At 51.2% G+C, this 23,247-nt stretch overlaps 2 protein-coding genes across 2 annotated transcripts in view; one reads left to right on the top strand and one right to left on the bottom strand.

Moving 5' to 3' along the window:
* The window catches only part of VPS26B (VPS26 retromer complex component B), a 100,404-nt gene extending 85,150 nt beyond the window's left edge, over positions 1-15,254 (bottom strand). Inside the window, exon 1 of the mRNA XM_077455922.1 lies at positions 14,908-15,254. Coding sequence (XP_077312048.1) covers positions 14,908-15,130 — 223 coding nt within the window. The 5' untranslated portion in view covers positions 15,131-15,254. The remainder of the gene's footprint in view (positions 1-14,907) is intronic.
* A 227-nt stretch (positions 15,255-15,481) lies between these two features.
* Positions 15,482-23,247, top strand: part of NCAPD3 (non-SMC condensin II complex subunit D3) — a 63,518-nt gene continuing 55,752 nt past the window's right edge. Inside the window, 5 exon segments of the mRNA XM_077457996.1 lie at positions 15,482-15,640; positions 18,117-18,271; positions 20,664-20,709; positions 20,712-20,825; positions 22,137-22,321. Of these exon segments, the coding sequence (XP_077314122.1) occupies positions 15,574-15,640; positions 18,117-18,271; positions 20,664-20,709; positions 20,712-20,825; positions 22,137-22,321 (567 nt within the window). The 5' untranslated portion in view covers positions 15,482-15,573.

Raw genomic sequence — 23,247 nt, 5'->3', positions numbered from 1 at the left:
TCGGAGGATTTAGGGCCAATTCACACCACAACGCTGATCTGTATTTTTTAGCGCAGCTGTAAAATCCAGAGCAACAGGAGGACACCTGAAAAACCATCATTTCCAATGTGTTCTATTCACACCCTAACGCTGCGCCTGCATTAGGGATGCCGATGCCAAGCACTTGCGAGAATATCAATACTCGCTCAAATGCTCCCAATACTGAGACTTAAAGGTGCAATTTGCGTCAACACAAAAAGAATGGACAAAAAAAAATAAATTGCACGGCAGAGAATCGCAGAACTGGTAAGCGGTGCGATTCTTGCACTAATCACATGCGATTTCCCTCTCCACTCCTGTGTGTGTGTATAGAAAGGGAAAAGCGCCATCTAGTGGGCAGTTTTTGAAGTACAATTTGCGGCAATTTCTCTTGTATCGGTAGTTGTCACCAGCAAGTACTTGACTGAAAGTATCGGTACTCGTACTTCAGCTATGCCAAAGCACCAGGGAAGGTGTGAAATGCGTTGGCTGAAGCTGTAATTTCCACTTCCATTTGCTGAATGGGCTGTCTTTTTACATGAATATGGGTGATTGCATTGGAGTGCGGTTATCCAAACTTACTTTCTTTAATATATACATACACTAATATATTTAAAATCAACAAAACAAAACAAAACAAAAAAAAAAAAAAAAAACGGTATTGGTGCAACCCTAGTGCACTTTAAAATGTCTCTCAACGGACAACAGTGCGCATTAAAAACGCGTCTAAAACGGATGGAAGCGTACATGCATTTTAGCGTAAAAGTCAGTGTGAATTGGCCATAAGTTCCAATACAATACGGGTGTAATAATTGCTATGCATGAATTATAAACTGTTCATAGGGGGAAAAGCTCAATTACTTTCGTTTCCAGCCCCCCACCCCAATCAACATGCTAATGCAAACGTCACATAAAACGAACCCCAGATCTCATATTTATGAGGACCTGTCATACTTTTTTCTATTACAAGGGATGTTTACATTCCTTGTAATAGGAATAAAAGTGACACAATTATTATTATATTTTTTTTAAAGAACAGTGTAAAAATATAAAACTGTAAAATAAATAAAAAAAAAAAATGAAAACATTTTAAACACGCCCCATACCACCGAGCTAGCGCGCAGAAGCCAACGTATACATGAGTGGCGCCCGCGTATCAAACCGCTGGTCAAACCACTCATGTGAGGTATCGCTGTGATCGTTAGATCGCAGCGATAGACCTTCTCTGTAACTCAAAACATGCAACCTGTAGAATTTTTTTCAACATTATGGAGATTTTTAAGGGTAAAAGTTTGTTGCCATTCCACAAGCGGGCGCAATTTTGAAGCATGACATGTTGGGTATCAATTTACTCGGTGTAACATTATCTTTAACAAAAAATTGGGCTAACTTTAGGGCCGGTTCACACTGCGGGCGATGCGAGGCGACACGACTTGCCTCGCCGCAATCTGACAAGTCGCCCCCGTTCTGTACAATGGAACCGTTCTGAGAGGAGCGACTCGAGTCGCTCCGACTCAGAAAAAAGGTTCCTGTACTACTTCTGGGCGACCTCGGGGCGACTTGCATTGACTTCTATACAGAAGTCATTTGCAAATCGCCGCTGAGGTCGCGGCGAGGCAAGTCGGTGTCACCTCGCATCGCCCGCAGTGTGAAACGGCCCTTACTGTTGTCTTTACTTCAATAAAGTGTATTTTTTTCCAAAAAAGTGCGCTTGTAGGACTGCTGCGCAAATATGCTGTGACAGAAAGTATTGCAATGACCGCCATTTTACTCTCTAGGGTGTTAGAAAAAAATAAATAAATATGTTTGGGGGTTCCAAGTAATTTTCTAGCAAAAAACCCCAATTTTTATCTTGTAAACATTAAATCTTAGAAAAAGTCTCGGTCCTTAAAGGGGTTGTAAAGGTAAATGTTTTTTCACCTTAATGCATTCTATGCATTAAGGTGAAAAAACATCTGACACTGCCTGCGCCCCCAGCCCCCCCGTTTTACTTACCTCACTCCTCGAAAATCCCGCGCTCGCCCCCGCCGTCCTTCACCACTCAGCCTGGCCGCTGATTGGCTGGAGTGGATGGATGGAAAGCAGCACAGCCATTGGCTCACGCTGCTGTCAATCCCATCCACTGACGCGGAGCGCCGGGGGGCGGGGCCGTGCGATACAGCGAGCGACTATAGCCGCCGGCTGTATCACGGGAGTGCTCCCGCAGATGCTTCTCACCATGCGAGGGAGCTCACATGAATGTGAGAAGTACCTGCAGGAAGAAGCCGAGACAGCCGCCGAGGGACCCCAGAAGAGCAGGTTCGGGGCCACTCTGTGCAAAACGAGCTGCACAGTGGAGGTAAGTATAACATGTTTGTTATTTAAAAAAAATAAAAAATTTAACTTTACAATCCCTTTAAGTGGTTAAGGCTGCTCAAAAAAACCCAATACTTTCCCCATATGGGGAAATTCTCTGCCGACTGCCTGCAGTTGATGGCGGCCCGCACTCTCTGCCCACTGCCTGCAGTTGATGGCGGCCCGCACTCTCTGCCCACTGCCTGCAGTTGATGGCGGCCCGCACTCTCTGCCCACTGCCTGCAGTTGATGGCGGCCCGCACTCTCTGCCCACTGCCTGCAGTTGATGGCGGCCCGCACTCTCTGCCCACTGCCTGCAGTTGATGGCGGCCCGCACTCTCTGCCCACTGCCTGCAGTTGATGGCGGCCCGCACTCTCTGCCCACTGCCTGCAGTTGATGGCGGCCCGCACTCTCTGCCCACTGCCTGCAGTTGATGGCGGCCCGCACACTCTGCCCACTGCCTGCAGTTGATGGCGGCCCGCACTCTCTGCTGACTGTCTGCAGTTGATGGTGTCTCGCACTCTCTGCCCACTGCCTGCAGTTGATGGCGGCCCGCACTCTCTGCTGACTGTCTGCAGTTGATGGTGTCTCGCACTCTCTGCTGACTGCCTGCAGTTGATGGTGGCCCGCACTCTCTGCCCACTGCCTGCAGTTGATGGCGGCCCGCACTCTCTGCTGACTGTCTGCAGTTGATGGTGTCTCGCACTCTCTGCTGACTGCCTGCAGTTGATGGTGGCCCGCACTCTCTGCTGTCCAGCCTGCGATCCCCTAAGTGACATTGTCGCTCCACTCAGATGCCAGCAGTGAACATGCACACCAGCTGTTTCCTGTCCTCCTTTGAAGTACAGAAGACTTCCGCCAGCAGGCCGCCTGTTTACTGAGATTTGCTCGCCGGGGGCCCGAGATCTCCTCCGTCCGGCTCCGGGAAAGAATGAGATTTGATGAAGTCCTCATTCTTCTATCAGCGTGCATCAAACAATGCTACACAAGAGGAGGAATGAGGAAATCACATCCAGCTGGGCTGCAATGTGACGGTGGGGGGGGGGGTAACTCGGCTAACAAAAACAGGCGTGTGAAGCAGGGGCCCACCTAAAGGGGAACACTCCTTATACTCTCCTATACAGAGCAGTGATGTTCACCACCAATTAGAGAAGTGTTGAGACATCAGCCAAAAATTTAGTTTTTTGGCATTTTGCTGAAAGAGAAAAAAGGTGCCAAGAACACCCGCAGTTTTGCCGTGATTTTACTGAGTTTTTCAGAGGTCACGTGACTCAAAAAGCGCATCAAAAACCTAACGTGTGATTTTGATGCATTTTCAATGCATTTCAAATGGGGAGGTGCATTTTTTTTTTTTTTTTTAAACGGTCTAAAAATGCAGCAAGCAAGATTTTTAACACCACAATGGAAGCGCAACGGACCGGTGTGAAGACATACAGAGAATTTAAAGGGATACATTTTTCTTGCACCAAAAGTGCTGATAATGGCCGACAACAAATTCACACTCATTTAATATTCATGATATTAAAGGGGATAATGGCCGACAACAAATTCACACTCATTTAATATTCATGATATTAAAGGGGTTGTAAAGGCAAAAAAAATTTCACCTTAAACGCATTCTATGCATTAAAGGTGAAAAAAAATCTGAGAGTGTCAGCCCCCCCCTCTGAATAGGAGAGTGTATGTATGTATATGTATATATATATATATATATATATATATATATATATATATATATATATATATATATATATATATATATATATATATATATATATATATATATATATATATTTTTTTTTTTTTATTTATTTATTTTTTTTTTAACTGTCATTTTCAGTTTTGGCCAAATGCATCCTGAATTTTCGGTTTCGGCACCAAAATTTCCATTTGCTGCACCTCTACCTTAACCACTTCCCGCCCGCACGCCGTCCTATGTCGCAGACTTTGAGTGAGGTTATTTGAATGATGGCTACAGTTACAGCATTATCCAGATATCTTGTTTTTAGGCTGCATTCACACCTCAGCGTAGCGTCTGATCGCTTTTCTGGCGTTTTTTCGCATTTGTGTGCAGCGTTTTTTGGCTTTGGTGAATTTTTGCCAATTCAAAAAGGTACAGTGGGGAAGATAATTATTTGATCCCCTGCAGATTTTGTAAGTTTGCCCACTTACAAAGGAATGAAGGGTCTATATAATTTTTATCATAGGTTTATTTTAAATGATAGAGACAGATTGTCAACCAAAAATCCAGAAAAAAAAAAATAAAAATCATATGAACGTTATAAATTGAGTTGCAGTTCAGTGAGTAAAATAAGTATTTGATCTCCTACCAAACAACAATAATTCTGTCTCCCACAGACTGGCTACAGTAGGTGCTCATGTGGTACACAGATTATACCTGTCAATATAAGAAGGGGGCTCCTCATGACAGCTAATTTTAGGTATAAAAAAAAAAAAAAAAGACACCTGTCCACAGAATCTCTTTCTTCCATCCAAACCTCACCATTATGGGCAAGACCCAAAGACCCATCAAAGGACATCAGGGACAAGACTGTAGACCTGCACAAGGCTGGAATGGGCTACAAGACCATCAGCAAGAAGCTTGGTGAGAAGGAAACAATTGTTGGAGATTATTCACAAATGGAAAGTGATGGTTATACAAAATAACCATCAATTGCTCTCAGTCTGGAGCTCCATACCAGATTTCGCCTCATGGGGAAAGGATGATCATGAGAAAAGTGAGGGATCAGCCCAGAACTACACAGCAGGAAATGTGAATGATCTCAAGGCAGTTGGGATCACAGTCACCAAACAAACCATTGGTAACACAATACGTCGCCATCGATTGAAATCCTGCAGCGCCCACAAGGTCCCCCTCCTCAAGAAATACATGTACAGGCCCATCTGAAGTTTGCCAATGAAAATCAACCCTGTCCTCAGGGCCCACTAACAGGCCAGGTTTTATGTATTACCTTGGGGGAGATGTAGACTAGAATACGGCAATCACTGAGCAGCAAATGATATCACCTGTGATGTGTCTCAGGTATCCTGCAAACCTGGCCTGTTAGTGGGCCCTGAGGACAGGGTTGATGACCACTGGTCTAAATGATTCAGAGAGCGATTGGAAGTAAGTGGTGTGGTCAGATGAGACCAAAATTTAGCTCTTTGGCATTAAAGCGGGAGTCGGCACCCGAAGCCGATCTCTAGATCGACACTCGGGTGCTGCCGCCGCCATCTTGGGTATGGGAATCAGGAAATGGAGCCTTTCGGCTTCATTTCCCGGTTCCCTACTGCGCATGCGCGAGCCGCGCGGCGCAATCCGGACGGTCCCCGCTGCCTCTGGGAACTGTGCGTTTCCCAGCAGGCAGCGGGGCACTTGCGCAAAGGGGCGGGCAGTTGCGGAAAGGGGCGTAATCTACGCCCCTTTCCGCAGACAGCTATCCCGGAAGTGGGTGCAGTTACCTGGATTATCCAGGTAATTGCACCCCCCTCCCCCCTGAAAGGTGCCAATTGTGGCGCCGGAGGGGGGGGGGGGGGGGATTCCGATGAGCGGAGGTCCATTTTAGGGTGGACCTCCGCTTTAACTCGACTCGCCGTGTTTGGAGGAAGAAAATGCTGACTATGACCCCAAGAACACCATCCCTACAGTCAAGCACGGAGGTGGAAACATTTTGGGGCTGTTTCTCTGCTAAAGGTACAGGCCAACTTTGCCGCATTAAGGGGCCAATGGACAGGACCATGTATTGTAAAATCTTCGATGAGAACCTTCTTCCCTCAGCCAGAACACTGAAGTTGGGTCTTCCAGCATGATAATGACCCAAAACATTCCTCCAAGGCAACAAAGGAGTGGCTCAAGAAGAAGCACATTGAGGTCATGGATGGCCCTAGCCAGTCTCCAGACCTTAAAGGGGGTTGTAAAGGTTCATGTTTTTTCACCTGTCAGTGACCGGCCCCCAGCGCCCCCCCCATTATATTTACCTGAGCCCATAAACTTGTCCCACGGGACGCGCCGTCATTCTGCTAGGGGGTTCTCGGCTGTTGATTGGATAGATTGATAGCAGCGCAGCCATTGGCTCCCACTGCTGTCAATCAAATCCAATGACACCGCCGCCAGGGGCGGGGCCGAGATCCGCATTCGGCATCTATGGAACGCTGCACTCACAAGGTACCCACAAGGTAACCACCTAGGAGAATGCTTCTCCCAGGGAGTTATCTGATGCAAGGAGGAGCAAAGAGAGCCGCCGAGGGACCCCGGAAGAGCAGGTTCTGGGCCACTCCATGCAAAAACTAGTTGCACAGTGGAGGCAAGTATTGATATGTTTGTTATTTAACTGGTTCCCGACCAGCGCACGCCGATGTACGTCAGCAGAATGGCACGGGCAGGCAAATGGGCGTACCTGTACGTCCCTTTAAATTTGCCGCCCCACCATCGCGAGCACACCACCAGCGGCGTGCTGGTCGGGACCCCCGTGGGTCCGGTCGCGGGTCCCGCGGACTCGATTGTCGCGGGCATACCCGCGATGTCTCACGGCGCAGCTGAATGGAGAGATGCCGTTGTGAACAGCATCTCCACGTTCTGCCTAGCAACTAGTGATGCTGATCTCTGCTACATGTGATTAAACGAGTGCTGCACACACAGGGGAATTTCCTGTTCACAAGCCAGCCTCTGTAACAGGAAGTCCCGTTTCTTGCGTTCCATTGGACGTTTTTCCTGTATGTAATCTTTTTGCACTCGCCCCCGTCCCCCTCCCAGGCTGCAGATGGATGGGCATCAATCAGGTTGCACTGATGGCAATGGGGGGGGGCGCTGCATTCCTGCCAATGGTGGGCGCTGCGCTCATGCCAATGGTGGGCGCTGCGCTCATGGCAACGGTGGGCGCTGCGCTCATGGCAATGGTGGGTGCTGCATTCATTGTAATGGGGGGAGGGGGGGTGCTGGATTCATGGTAATGGTGGGTGCTTGCTGCATTCATGGCAATTGTTAGGGGGGGGGAGTGCTGCATTCATGGCAATGGTGGTGGGGGGGGGGTGCTGCATTCATGGCAATGGTGGGGGGGGGGGGGGGGTACTGCATTCATGGCAAATGGTGGGGGGGGGGGTACTGCATTCATGGCAAATGGTGGTGGTGGGGGGGGGGGGTGCTGCATTTATGGCAATGGTGGTGGTGCTGCATTCATGGCAATGGTGGTGGGGGGGGGGTGCTGCATTCATGGCAACGGTGGTGGTGGGGGGGGGGGGGGGGGTTCTGCATTCATGGCAACGGTGGTGGTGGGGGGGGGGGGGGGTTCTGCATTCATGGCAACGGTGGTGGTGGGGGGGGGGGGGGTTCTGCATTCATGGCAACGGTGGGGAGGTGGTGCTGCATTCATGGCAATGGTGGGGGGGAGGGTGCTGCATTCATGGCAATGGTGGGGGGGGGGCGGGGTGCTGCATTCATGGCAATGGTGGGGGGGGGGCGGGGTGCTGCATTCATGGCAATGGGGGGTGCTGCACTGACCCTTATTATGCTTCACAGTTCTTTATTTAAAATGAAATTTTTTCCCCCTGAAACTTTCCTCTTAAAGTGAAGGTGCGTGTTATATGCCAATAAATACGATATATCCAAATAACGCACCCGAGCTCATCTCGTCACCACACACAGCCACGAAGGCAGGAGAATTCTTGTTGGGCCGTGTATTAGCGCTTGGACACACTTATTACCGAATTTTAATGGTCCAAAGAATGTCAGACAAAACGGTCGGCCCTCAGCACGTTCACTTCATCAAATCTGGCCCTCTTTGAAAAAAGTTTGAACGCCCCTGCTTTAGACAGACGTCATTTTCCTTGGAGAGAATGTCAGGCAGCACGCCGCTGAATCGTGAGGATTACGTAGGTGAATTCATACAAAAGAAACCCAAATTGATGACTAAGACACATAATAAAAGCTGTAATCTGATTTCTTGGCGCACAGCTCTATGACCCATTTCATACGTCGTATATAAGATGTGCGATCGCATGTATTCGGAGGAATAGGTGATGCGGTTACCATGACGATCCTCCATGATTGAGAAGTTGGCTAGAAGCCCCAGTGTGCTTATTTTATCATTTAAAAGAAAACTACAGAGCAGTTTAGTGCAACCCCCCCCCCCCCCCCCCGAGCATTCTTCCCACTGACCACCAATGTACGGAGCATTCTTCCCACTGCACTGACCGCCAACGTAAGGGGCATTCTTCCCACTGACCACCAATGTACGGAGCATTCTTCCCACTGCACTGACCGCCAACGTAAGGGCCATTCTTCTCACTGACCGCCAACGTAAGGGCCATTCTTCTCACTGACCGCCAACGTAAGGGCCATTCTTCTCACTGACCGCAACGTAAGGGCCATTCTTCTCACTGACCGCCAACGTAAGGGCCATTCTTCTCACTGACCGCCAACGTAAGGGGCCATTCTTCTCACTGACCGCCAACGTAAGGGCCATTCTTCTCACTGACCGCCAACGTAAGGGCCATTCTTCTCACTGACCGCCAACGTAAGGGCCATTCTTCTCACTGACCGCCAACGTAAGGGGCCATTCTTCTCACTGACCGCCAACGTAAGGGGCATTCTTCTCACTGACCGCCAACGTAAGGGGCATTCTTCTCACTGACCGCCAACGTAAGGGGCATTCTTCTCACTGACCGCCAACGTAAGGGGCATTCTTCTCACTGACCGCCAACGTAAGGGGCATTCTTCTCACTGACCGCCAACGTAAGGGGCATTCTTCTCACTGACCGCCAACGTAAGGGGCATTCTTCAAACTGACCGCCAACGTAAGGGGCATTCTTCAAACTGACCGCCAACGTAAGGGGCATTCTTCACACTGACCGCCAACGTAAGGGGCATTCTTCACACTGACCGCCAACGTAAGGGGCATTCTTCACACTGACCGCCAACGTAAGGGGCATTCTTCTCACTGACCGCCAACGTAAGGGGCATTCTTCTCACTGACCGCCAACGTAGGGGGCATTCTTCACACTGACCGCCAACGTAGGGGCATTCTTCACACTGACCGCCAACGTAAGGGGCATTCTTCACACTGACCGCCAACGTAAGGGGCATTCTTCTCACTGACCGCCAACGTAAGGGGCATTCTTCACACTGACCACCAACGTAAGGGGCATTCTTCACACTGACCATGAATGTAAGGAGATTGGATCTCACATCTACTTGTACAATGTCCTGGCATAACTTCACCAGCCGCACAGCCATTCCTACCAGGACAGACATCAGTAAGAAGTGAAATCTCTCAATTAAAATCTCATGTCTGGGCACAGAGCATTTTTCCGATTCTAACACATAAAAATACAGAATATCACTGCATTCAACAAGGCAGAGGAAGAACGATCAGATTACTAAGACGGGTGAAGGGGCACAGAGCCTAACAACAACACCCGAACACCGGTATGCACCCCCCGTGCTAGAGAGATGAATGTGGGAGGAATATTCAGTGGGCCGGCTGATACTGGTGGACCAGGGATCACTATTGATCTGCAGTTCCATCTGCATTACGAATGTTACAATCTGATTGTATGATCTATGGACCCATTCATGAGACAAAATGTTTGGGTGTTGAGGCTTATTGTGTTAAGAAGCTTATTCTTTCTGAATGGACTGTGAACACACATCAGCGCACAGATCCTGATCGATTTCACACAATACAATGCAGCGCACTGCCATCCACACAGCCTTTTCTCTACAGTGCACTGGAGTGTGCATTGGGGGTGCAACTAAAAAAACTAAAACGCTCAAAATAATTACAAATATTCCAGACAGGTCCTTATGTTTATTTCTAAATCTCCGAATTGGCCTCTCCAATGAACCACTTTTGAAATGTGAAGACAATTCCTTCTTTATTCCTTGCTTTACAGCTTCTGTGCTCCTCCCCTGATAGAAGCCCAATTTGTGGTCATTACTGACATTGAGCTCTGCTCAATAAGTTGCTATTGAACAAGCAGCCAGGTCACATAACTTCATCGGTTGTTATGGTTGTTAGGATGCCGACAGCTCCACTATGCGGTGTCTTTGGTTACTAGGATGCCGGCAGCTGCGTAAAACGGTGTCTTTGGTTGCTAGGATGCCGAAAGCTCCGCTGTGCAGTGTCTTTGGTTGCTAGGATGCCAGAAGCTGCGCTATGCAGTGTCATTGTTAGGATGCAGACAGCTGAATAGCATCTAGCGTCTTTCGTTGCTAGGGCACGGGCAGCTGAGGCACGTGGCATCATTGGTTGCTAGGATGTAGATGGCCAGGCCACACAGCATCATGTATTTCTTTGGCGTAGGCAGCCTGGTCACCTGACTCATAACAACCAACGAGGTTATGTGACCTGACTGCTTGTTCCCTAGCAAATAATTAAGCAGAGCTCAATGCTAGTAATGCCCAGAAATCGGGTTTCTATCAGGGGAGAAGCACAGAACCTGGAAAGCATTGGTTGCTGGGACACAGCGCCAGTCATTGCTAGGATGACGGCCGTTGCACCATGCAGTGTCTTTGGTTGCTAGGGTGCCGGTAGCTGTGCCTTGCAATGTCATTGGCTGATAGGATGCAGACTCAACTAAAAAGTCTCTAGCATCTTTCATTGCTAGGGTACAGGCAGCTGGGTCACATGGCATCATTGGTTGCTAGGACACATGAGGCCAGGCCAAACAACTGTCAGCTCTTCTGATCGCTGACTTATGTCTGCAGGTACCCTGATGTCACAAGTTCAACTGCAGAACAATTATCAGCTCCTCTGTCCACCGATTTATTACTAAGGGCATGATGACACCAGGAGCTCAGTGCAGAGCGATTGTGAGCTCCTCCGTCCACTGAATTGCATCATGAGGCACCAGGATGCCACAAGCTCACCTCTGAACGATCGGCAACTCCTACCACTATGGGCAAAAGAACGCTGCACGCTCAGCACAGAATGATAATTTGCTCAGCTGCCTATAATTTACATCTATAGGCACTATAAGCTCAATGCAGATCGATTGCCAGCTCTTCTGCTGCACGATTTATGTCTTGAAACACAAAAGCTCAACACAGAATTGTCAGCTCTATCAGCCCCCTGAATTATGTCATGAATCATTATGACACCACAAGCTCAATGCAGAATGATCGTTAGCTCTTTGACTAATTTAGCAGGCAGCATGATGCCACAAGCTCAACCCAATACGATTGTCAGCTCTTCTGGTCATGTATCTCTGTATACAGGCAAAGTGACTACACAAGCTTAATGGTCTTTAGCTCTTCTGCCACATGCTCAGTGCAGATCGATCGACAGCTCTTCCAGCCACTGATTTATGGCTACAGGTTAATGACTCCAAAAAGCTCAATGTAGAACGATTGTCAGCTCTTCCGATCACAGATCAGCATCTACAGGCATCATGACAACACAAGCTCAACACAGGATGGTCAGCTCTCTTGGCTCCCCCCCTATTTATGTCTACAGGAACCTTGATGCCACAAGTTCAGCAAAGAACGATCGCCAGCTCTTCCGACGCCAGAAGCTCAACCCAGAATGAATGCCCACTCTACTCTTCCAGCCCCCAATTTACACCTTCACCCCTGAACGATCGTCAGCCCTTCTTTTACATCTCTAAGCATCAAGATGAAACAAGTTCCATGCAGAATGATTGTCAGCCCTTCTGACCGCCAGTTTACCACTATGGGACCAGTGATGTCACAAGATAAGCACAGATCAATTGTCAGCTCTTCTGACCGCCAAATTACCACTGGGGAACCGATGACGTCACAAGATAAGCACAGATCAATTGTCAGCTCTTCTGACCGCCAAATTAGCACTATGGGCCTGATGACATCACAAGATAAGCGCAGATTTATTGTCAGCTCTTCCAGTCGCCGATTTACCACTATATGCATGAAGATGCCATGAACTCAACGTGGAACAATTGTCATTCACACCCACCGCCCCCCCCCCCCGCCATTTACGTAACACCACAAGCTCACTGCACATCGATCGCCAGCTCTTCTGCCCACCCCCCATCCCAATTTGCCTCTATAGGTGATCCCACAAGATTAGAGCAGATAGACTGTCAGCTCTTCTGCCACCCCAATTTAGATTTACAGGAGCCAGGATGACAAAAGCAGAGATTGATCACAGCTCCTCTGCCCAATTTACATCTACAGGCGCCGTGACGCCACAAGCTCAGCGCAGAACGATCATCAGCAGCGCTTTCGGCCCCCAATTTATGCCTAGAGATGCAGAAACGCCACGTGTTCAGAACAGAACGATTGTCAGCTCTTCCGGTTGCTGATTTACCACTGTGGGGGTGATGATGCCACAAACTCAGTGCAGAGCGATCGTTAGCTTTTTCATCCCAATTTACGCCTACAGGTGCCGCAACGCCACGTGTTTAGTGCAGAAGAATCATCGGCTCTTCTGCCAACCCAATTTATATCAACAGGTGAAGCCACAAGCGCAGTTAGATCGTCAGCTCTTCAACCCCCTGTCCAATTTACAGACGCCACGTGTTCAAAGCAGATTGTCAGCTCTTCTGGTCACCGATTTACCACTATGAGCTTGATGGCGTCACAAGCTCAGTGCGGCTCGATCATCAGCTCTTCTAGGCACTGATTTATGCCTACAGGTCCATGACAACACAAGCTCAACACAGCTCAATGCTGCCAGCCCGTCACAGAACAATTGGCCGCCCCCAGCTCTCGACCCCGATTTATGTCTACAGGCACCTTGATCACACAAGTTTAACGAAGAACAATCGTCAGCGCTTCCTCATCGGTTTACCACGAAGGTATGAGGACTCCACAAGCTCTGTGCAAATTGATTGTCAACACCTTCTGCGCTCTACCCCACCCCCCATTTGCATCTACAGGCGCTGTGATCCCACAAGTTTAGAGCAGATCGATAGGCAGCTCTTCCATCACCCCAATTTATATGCACAGGTGCCGTGAGGCCACCGGTTCAGAGCAGATGGTCGCTGATTAACCACTGTGGGCGTGTCATCAATCGGGAAACGCTGAGGCAGATGATTGGGTATCCCATAGACGTTGGAAAGAGCTGACAATCAATCTGCACTGAACATGTGGCATCGCGGCGCCTGTAGACGTAAATGGTGGGTGGGTGGGGGCAAAAGAGCCAATGATAGTTCTGCACTGAGCTTGCGGCGCCATCGTGCCCACAGTGGTAAATCAGCGACCAGAAGAGCTGACAATCGATCTGCTTGCCACAAGCTCAGTGCAGTGCGCTAGCATATTTTGCCCCCCCCCCCCTCTCGAATATACGTTTACAGGCGTCGTGACGCCACGTGTTCAGCGCAGATTGTCAGCTCTTCTGGTCGCTGATTTACCACTGAGAGCGTGATGAAGCCACAAGCTCAGTGCATAGCGATTGTTAGCTCTTTGGGCCCCCAGATTTACGTCTACAGGCGCCGTGACGCCATGCATTCAGCGCAGATTGATTGTCAGCTCTTTTTCACATCTATGGGACCCCAATCATCGCCCTCAGCGCTGCCAGCTCGTCGCCCCTCGGTCGCGCCGCCAGCTCGTCGCCCCTCGGTCGCGCCGCCAGCTCGTCGCCCCTCGGTCGCGCCGCCACTCCAGCTCGTCGCCCCTCGGTCGTGCCGCCAGCTCGTCGCCCCTCGGTCGTGCCGCCAGCTCGTCGCCCCTCGGTCGCGCCGCCACTCCAGCTCGTCGCCCCTCGGTCATGCCGCCAGCTCGTCGCCCCTCGGTCGCGCCGCCACGCCAGCTCGTCGCCCCTCGGTCGCGCCGCCAGCTCGTCGCCCCTCGGCCGCGCCGCCAGCTCGTCGCACCTCGGCCGCGCCGCCAGCTCGTCGTCCCCCGGTCGCGCCGCCAGCTCGTCGTCCCCCGGTCGCGCCGCCAGCTCGTCGTCCCCCGGTCGCGCCGCCAGCTCGTCGCCCCTCGGTCGCGCCGCCACTCCAGCTCGTCGCCCCTCGGTCATGCCGCCAGCTCGTCGCCCCTCGGTCGCGCCGCCACGCCAGCTCGTCGCCCCTCGGTCGCGCCGCCAGCTCGTCACCCCGCCAGCTCGTCGCCCCTCGGCCGCGCCGCCAGCTCGTCGTCCCCCGGTCGCGCCGCCAGCTCGTCGTCCCCCGGTCGCGCCGCCAGCTCGTCGCCCCCCGGTCGCGCCGCCAGCTCGTCGCCCCCCGGTCGCGCCGCCAGCTCGTCGCCCCCCGGTCGCGCCGCCAGCTCGTCGCCCCCCGGTCGCGCCGCCAGCGTCGCGCCGCCAGCTCGTCGCCCCCCGGTCGCGCCGCCAGCTCGTCTCCCCCCGGTCGCGCCGCCAGCTCGTCGCCCCCCGGTCTCGTCGGCCCCAGTCACGCTGCCAGCTCGTCGCTCCCCGGTCACGCCGCCAGCTCGTCGCGCCCCGGTCACGCCGCCAGCTCGTCGCCCCCTGGTCACGCCGCCAGCTCGCTCCCCCTGGTCAAGCCGTCAGCTCGTCGCGCCCCGGTCATGCCGCCAGCTCGTTGCCCCCCCGGTCATGCCGCCAGCTCGTTGCCCCCCCAGTTACGCCGCCAGCTCATCACAGACCGATTGGTCGCCCCCCAGACCCCCATCTCACCGATCTGGCCGATGAACTCGATCTTCAGGCCTTGGTGCTCCAGCCTCTTGCCCGGGCTCCTCAGGGTGACGGTGACCCGGCCGGACACGGTCTCCCCGTCATAGAAGAGGAAATATTTCTCCTTCTTGCCGTCCTCCGTCTTGTGCTCCACCCGCCGGCGGCTCTCCGCATCGCTCAGGGTGACGTCCAGCTCAGCGGACGGGCCGAAGCCGAAGAAGCTCATGGCGGAGTCCGGCCCCGGCGATCAGGATCACTGACAGCTCTGCACCGATTTCCCCCGGTGCACCCCCCCTGCTCTCCGTTGCTGCCTGTGCTCCTCACACTGCGCATGAGCCGGCTTTGCAAAGGCTAAGGGGGCTGCATTGTGCGCATGCGTTGGAAGGGCAACTTGCCCGGAGCAAACATGGACACCGAGGAACCAAGATGATGCGCACGCGCACAGCAATGGATGTCCGCCGTCGCGATGTCGTCGAGCGGCTTCCATGTTACTTACTGGCAGCTGCCATGTCTGGAACTGAAACTCAGCCAGAACATAACATGGCGACTGTGGATTCAGGGAGGCGCTCCGTGGTGACGTCTCTGAAGGGAGTGCGCTGGTTGGTGGGTTTGTGTTTGGTTTTGGCGCTGCCCTTCTAACGAAGGAGAGGAGATCGTAGAGACCGGCTGATGGCTGACACGGAGGCGGTGGTGTTGGAAGCCTTGGGCCGCTTCGGGCTGCGGAACCTGCGGAGAGGTGAGCACCGGGGAGGGGGCAGGGCGGTCATTACAGTCCCAACATGGGAGAAGGAGGGATCCCTCTCTGCTATCAGCCCCGACATGGGAGAAGGGGGGGAATCCCTCTCTGCTATCAGCCCCGACATGGGAGATGGGGGGATCCCTCTCTGCTATCAGCCCCGACATGGGAGATGGGGGATCCCTCTCTGCTATCAGCCCCGACATGGGAGATGGGGGATCCCTCTCTGCTATCAGCCCCGACATGGGAGAAGGGTGGGGAATCCCTCTCTGCTATCAGCCCCGACATGGGAGAAGGGGGGATCCCTCTCTGCTATCAGCCCCGGACATGGGAGATGGGGGATCCCTCTCTGCTATCAGCCCCGACATGGGAGATGGGGGATCCCTCTCTGCTATCAGCCCCGACATGGGAGAAGGGGGGGGAATCCCTCTCTGCTATCAGCCCCGACATGGGAGATGGGGGATCCCTCTCTGCTATCAGCCCCGACATGGGAGATGGGGGGATCCCTCTCTGCTATCAGCCCCGACATGGGAGATGGGGGGATCCCTCTCTGCTATCAGCCCCGACATGGGAGATGGGGGATCCCTCTCTGCTATCAGCCCCGACATGGGGGGATCCCTCTCTGCTATCAGCCCCGACATGGGAGATGGGGGATCCCTCTCTGCTATCAGCCCCGACATGGGAGAAGGGGGGGAATCCCTCTCTGCTATCAGCCCCGACATGGGAGATGGGGGGATCCCTCTCTGCTATCAGCCCCGACATGGGAGATGGGGGGATCCCTCTCTGCTATCAGCCCCGACATGGGAGATGGGGGGATCCCTCTCTGCTATCAGCCCCGACATGGGAGATGGGGGGATCCCTCTCTGCTATCAGCCCCGACATGGGAGATGGGGGGATCCCTCTCTGCTATCAGCCCCGACATGGGAGATGGGGGGATCCCTCTCTGCTATCAGCCCCGACATGGGAGATGGGGGATCCCTCTCTGATATCAGCCCCGACATGGGAGATGGGGGATCCCTCTCTGCTATCAGCCCCGACATGGGAGATGGGGGATCCCTCTCTGCTATCAGCCCCGACATGGGAGATGGGGGATCCCTCTCTGCTATCAGCCCCGACATGGGAGAAGGGGGGATCCCTCTCTGCTATCAGCCCCGAGATGGGGGATCCCTCTCTGCTATCAGCCCCGACATGGGAGATGGGGGATCCCTCTCTGCTATCAGCCCCGACATGGGAGATGGGGGATCCCTCTCTGCTATCAGCCCCGACATGGGAGAAGGGGGCTCCCTCTCTGCTATCAGCCCCGACATGGGAGATGGGGGATCCCTTTCTGCTATCAGCCCCAACATGGGAGAAGGGGGATCCCTCTCTGCTATCAGCCCCGACATGGGGGATCCCTCTCTGCTATCAGCCTCAACATGGGAGAAGGGGGATCCCTCTCTGCTATCAGCCTCAACATGGGAGAAGGGGGGATCCCTCTCTGCTATCAGCCTCAACATGGGAGAAGGGGGATCCCTCTCTGCTATCAGCCTCAACATGGGAGAAGGGGGATCCCTCTCTGCTATCAGCTCCGACATGGGAGAAGGGGGATCCCTCTCTGCTATCAGCCCCGACATGGGAGAAGGGGGGATCCCTCTCTGCTATCAGCCCCGACATGGGAGAAGGGGGATCCCTCTCTGCTATCAGCCCCGACATGGGAGAAGGGGGGATCCCTCTCTGCTATCAGCCCCGACATGGGAGAAGGGGGGATCCCTCTCTGCTATCAGCCCCGACATGGGAGAAGGGGGGGATCCCTCTCTGCTATCAGCCCCGACATGGGAGAAGGGGGGATCCCTCTCTGCTATCAGCCCCGACATGGGAGAAGGGGGGATCCCTCTCTGCTATCAGCCCGACATGGGAGAAGGGGGGGATCCCTCTCTGCTATCAGCCCCTACATGGGAGAAGGGGGATCCCTCTCTGCTATCAGCCCCGACATGGGAGAAGGGGGGGTCCCCTCTCTGCTATCAGCCCCGACATGGGAGAAGGGGGGGGTCCCCTCTCTGCTATCAGCCCCGACATGGGAGAAGGGGGGGTCCCTCTCTGCTATCAGCCCTGACATGGGAGAAGGGGGGGGTCCCTCTCTGCTATCAGCCCCGACATGGGAGAAGGGGGGATCCCTCTCTGCTATCAGCCCCGACATGGGAGAATGGGGGGACCCTCTCTGCTATCAGCCCCGACATGGGAGAATGGGGGGTCCCTCTCTGCTATCAGCCCCGACATGGGAGAAGGGGGGGTCCCTCTCTGCTATCAGTCCCGACATGGGAGAAGGGGGGGGTCCCTCTCTGCTATCAGTCCCAGCATGTTGTGGGGGGGGGGGGGGTGGTTCCCTCTGCAGTTCCCCATAGTATAGAGTATTTGTATCATTTTTAGGAATGGAGGGGGGTGGGGTCTGGGGACAATGACTATTCTAACAAAATCTGATTCTATCCTCTACTTTCAGCATGGGTGGACTCTGTCTGGGAGTTGGAATTTACTGAGACTGAGCCTCTGGATCCAAGGGTGGAGGCTGAAATCCTAGAGAACGGAGTGGAGGTTTTTAACAACCTGTATGACAGTCTGCTGACGTTTGCTTCTGCCGATCAGGAGAACACACGGGTGAGTTGTATGTGAACATGGGTTGATTGTATGTGAAGCTAGGTTATGGCTGCTGACATATTTGCATATTCCTAACCAGCTGTAAATTCAGTTTAGAATAATCCTCTACTGACCTCTGTAGTGTCCAGCACTGTGGAACGATTGATCCTCAACATTAACAAGATTGCAGTAAGCCTCAGTTCACACAATTAATTGCACAGGAACGCACTGCACATTTTTGCTCTAGTCACTGCAATTTAAGGCCATTCATTTTGAACTGAATCACACCAAAAGTAGGCACTTCTACTCTTGTACCATGCGTTCTGGTGAAGGAAAATGCACTGCGTTTATGGTGTCCTTGAGTTAACATTGACACTTGCTGCAGATCACAACTGCAGTGCGTTTTAAATGTGCATGGTGCGTGGGCTTACCGCACCGCATTTTAGTGTGGCCCTAAAGTGCGACCGGTCTAAAATCTGTGTTAGAAGGCTGGCAAGCATCTGGGAGGGGGAGCTAAGCAAGTGAAAGTAAGACAGAGGAGCTTCAAAATTTGCAGAGCAATTATTCCATAATGTTTGCCGCTATGGAGATTAATGAGGGTTTGGTATAAGAGCCCAACTCCGGACAGGTAAAGAGTAATTAACCACTTCACGACGAAGGTACAACAAACCTTAAAGAATGCATTAAGGTGAAAAACCTTTTTTACGGCAGCAGCGTCCCCCTATACTTTAGCTCCGTAATTCCCATGACGGGAACGAGAGCGCCAGCTCTGGCTGGTGTCTCGTGTCCTAATTGGATTGATTGATAGCAGCGCAGCCATTGGCTTCTGCTGTGGTCAATTAAATCCAATGGGGTTCGGGGGCGGAGCCGAGTCCTGCTACCTGTGTCAATAGACGCAGCAGCAGGAGACGGGAGAGCGCCCACAGGGGTGTCCCATCGGAGGGCACTTCTCCGACAGGGCGCCTGAGAAGAGGAGGAGCCAGGAGCGCTGCGGGGGGACCCCAGAAGAAGAGGATCTGGGTCATTCTGTACATAACTGCACAGTGGAGGTAAGTATAAAATGTGGTAGGTGTTTTATTTTTTATTTTTATTTTTTTATAATAACCCAGAGGTGATCAAATGCCACCAAAAGAGCTCTATTCGTGGGGGAAAAAATGATTCATTTGGGTACAGTATTGTATGACCTCGCAATTGTCGTTCAAAGAGTGACAGCGCTAAAAGCTGAAAATTGGTCTGGGCAGGAGGGGGGTTTTAGGTGCCCAGCAAGCAAGAGGTTAATGAATGGTCTCGGGACCCTTTCTCCCCATTGGTACATATTGTGATTGAAATATTGCACTTGACTAATAACCATAAAATATAAATTACAAACAACATAAACCTTAATACTCAAATGTAGATTTGAATATAGAAAATGGGCATAAATTATAAATGATAAACTAAAAGTAAACTAGTAAATCAAGTAAAGTGTCCACAAATAGTCCCATTTCCTTTAGATTTGTGATAATAGGAATGCTTGTTTGCCAGCCCCCAATGACACAATTCTCAAGGGTGGTCTTAAGCAGTTATCATGGACCTCTATAGTAGAAAAAAAATCTCCTAATACATTTATTAAACAAAGAAATACTCCCATGCACTTAAACACTACGCATGATAAAAATAAAAACCCAGCCAGCATAGACAGTCCACTTCCTGGAACACGATGACGTCAGGTGGCTCCGCCCAACGTGTTTCGTCAGGAAAGGCCTTTTCCTGGGGGTAAAAAAACTTGATTTCCTGTACAACAAGTTCACTCTTCTTGATGGTCTCTAGCTCGCCTAGACCATACTCCTCTTGCTATTATTGCCAACAGTGCAAGACCAGCAGCCACATCATTAGGATGAGATGTTGGCACTGGTAGGAGAGCCTGCCCACAAATTGCGGGAGTAATTCCAGATTTTCTGAAAACAGTTGGACATTGAAGTTTATTCACTGCTTGTTGGAGCAGACCTTTGCTCCAAAATGGGGAGTGATCCATAAAATAATGTAAAGTATTTTGAATGCCCATTGCCTGGCTCCAGAACTTCGCTAATCATTTTTAAATTACTGACCAGTATGCCAGTCGGGTAAAGTTGAAGAAAGGTCAGATATTTTTATCTGCTTGCTTTTTCCAGGTCAGTGATCCAGTGTTTTGAAGTTAGCGTGCAACAGTTAGTCTATATCAGTGATGGTGAACCTTGGCACCCCAGATGTTGTGGAACTACATTTCCCATGATGCTCAACTACACTGCAGAGTGCATGGGCATCATGGGAAATGTAGTTCCAAAACATCTGGGGTGCCAAGGTTCACCATCACTAGTCTATATGTATAAAGAACTTTTAAGCTGCAATGTGCTTTCCTTCTGTTAGTAATTGTACATACATGTCTGTTTTGCAGAGTGTCTGGGCTCTATTTACTGAGAATGACATTTGTCGTAATTCCCTGGTGCCGTGCTCTACCACTTTGTTCACGTTGGAGAGAATAAGAAAGCTGGGTATATGCAAAAGTGTCTGGCCCTGCATGCAGCTGGCCTGTACTTCCTGCTTCTGGAGATACCTGGTAAGTGTCCGATGCTCATTTTAGTAGCTACACAGCTCCCATTGTGGAAAGTTGGTGTATGGTAGAAATGTACAAGAAAGGGGGCAACCTTCCCAATCTATAACTTGCCACTTTACAGCAAGGGGCAATGCACATCACAAAAAATGATTTCCCAGCACACTTACCAAGCAGCCTGCAAAGAAACCAAATTGACTTTCTTACTGTGTGTGTGTGTGTGTGTGTCTATATATATATATATATATATATATATATATTGCAATTGTGCTATTTGCTGCTTGTCACATGTGGCCTTGTGCATCTAAGGAGGAATGAGCTCCCTCCTGGCATACCTGCCCTGAAAATGGAAGTTCCTAAGGGGGGAAGCTCCACTTGTCTGCCCCCCCCCCCCCCCCCTCCGTTGCCACATTTAGCAAATTTAGAAGGGAGCGGGTACCTGGTTCTGACAAATACCCGCTCCCACTTCCAGCTTAGTTTGCCTCGACGAAGTGAGCTGGAACTTTCTATTGGGCGGAGGTTGGGACTCTGTGCAGGCCAGTCAAGTTCCTCCACCCCAAACTTGTTCATTCATGTCTTTTATGGACCTTGTTTTGTGCACTGGTCCAAATAATTTGGTGTAGGGTTGTTTTTCAGGGGTTTGACTTGACCCCTTAGTTCCAGTGAAGGAAACTTTTAAGGCATCAGCATACCAAGACATTTTGGATAATTTCATGCTCCCAACTTTGTGGGAACAGTTTGGGGATGGCCCCTTCCTGTTCCAACATGACTGCGCACCAGTGCACAAAGCAAGGTCCTTAAAGACATGGATGAGCAACTTTGGGGAACTGGACTGGCCTGCGCAGAGTCCTGACAGCAACCCAATAGACCATTATGCCATTGGGATAAATTGGAGCAGAGACTGCGAGCCAGGCCTTCTCGTTCAACATCAGTGCCTGACCTCACAAATGCGCTTCTGAAAGAATGGTCAAACATTCCCATAGATGCATTCCCTGCTAACACCTTTTGATGTGTACACCTAAAGAATACTTGCACTGTGCCCATGCCACTCTCCCTAGCAACATACTTTCTTTTGCTCCCCTGCCACTCCATCCTGTTGACCAAGAGTAAAAAATACCCAGTACTACCGCGTGCGGTGGTGCATGTGACACATTTTATCATGTGGTGGCACTGTTACTTGATGATTGGCCCAGCGCTATCACAGGGGCGGAGGAGAGTTCTCAGCCCTTTTTATGAGCTCCAGCTAGTGACTAAGAGGGGGCTTTAAAATGAACTTTTACTCGCCTTTTTAATGTCTGTCCTCCTTTAATATGGCAGGCAGTGTCGCCAATCAGGTGTTTCACCCGGTCTTGTTTGATAAATGTGTGAACACCCTGGAGAAATGTTGGCCGCAGGACCCGGACTCCAACCGCAAAAGGAAAAAGGACACCGTTAAAAGCTCTCAAGGAGACAATCGTGGAGGCAGAAAACGTCCCAGGCCTGTGCGAAGAGAGATGGAAGAGGTAACTCTGCTGAAATGGAGATTGTTTCAAGATGCTTAGCCCAGATCCATGGCGTTTGAAAAGAATGCTTGTACGGTCCCATTTATACTTGTGAATGGGGCCATATGTGATTAGATGCAGGGGTTCCCTGGGTTTTGCTGTAGGCCAGGGATCTGCAATTAGCGGACCTCCAGCTGGTTGCAAAACTACAAGTCCCATCATGCCTCTGCCTCTGGGTGTCATGCTTGTGGCTGTCAGAATCTTGCTATGCTTCATGGGATTTGTAGTTCTGCAACAGCTGGAGGTCCGCTAATTGGATATCCCTGCTGTAGGCACTCTGTGTCCAGGACTGATCATTTGCAGGTAATTGCTGCATGATCCATTTACATGCGATCATCAGTGGGAGCCTATTGCAGGGAACCTCCGCTGGGTCTCCTTCAGCTAATCGCAGAGAGCCCCATTCGCAAGTGTCATTGGGGTCTGTTTATGGATGACGCAACCTTAGTTGTTGCCATAGTCTTAGTGATGTGTTTATCGTGTGCTGTGGTACTCCGCCTGCATTTTAAATACAATTCATAAAATGCAGGCTGTGGTGTAGTCTGGTGTTTTTCCTTAGGAGCTTTGTGATTGGAGGAGAAGCCTGTCATTTGATCTTGACAGGTCACATGATTGGGATCTCCTGAATCTTTTTCCATTCCTTTTTGAATAGTGTTTCGCTTGCGTGAGTCCAAGAAGCAAGCAGAAAGTGCAATGCTGTTTTGCAAAGCACATTACTGTGCTTTGCAAAGCATTGCAGTGTGTAAGGTGGGATTTTTTTTTTTTTGCCCCTTTCAGTAAGGGGGTGTTCTGTAGGCCTGACCCTTGCTTTCCTAAGGCGATAACTCTTTTTTGCTCCATAAATGCAGTACAGCTAGCAAGTGTTGTCTCCCTAGGAGAGGAAGTTCTGT

This window comes from Lithobates pipiens, unplaced genomic scaffold (assembly GCF_037356315.1).
Source record: "Lithobates pipiens isolate NorthernLeopardFrog02 unplaced genomic scaffold, aLitPip1_a1.2 Scaffold_27, whole genome shotgun sequence".
NCBI classification, from domain to species: domain Eukaryota; kingdom Metazoa; phylum Chordata; class Amphibia; order Anura; family Ranidae; genus Lithobates; species Lithobates pipiens.
The sequence above is the reverse complement of the archived record's forward strand: the minus strand, read 5'-3'. Positions and strand labels throughout refer to the sequence as shown.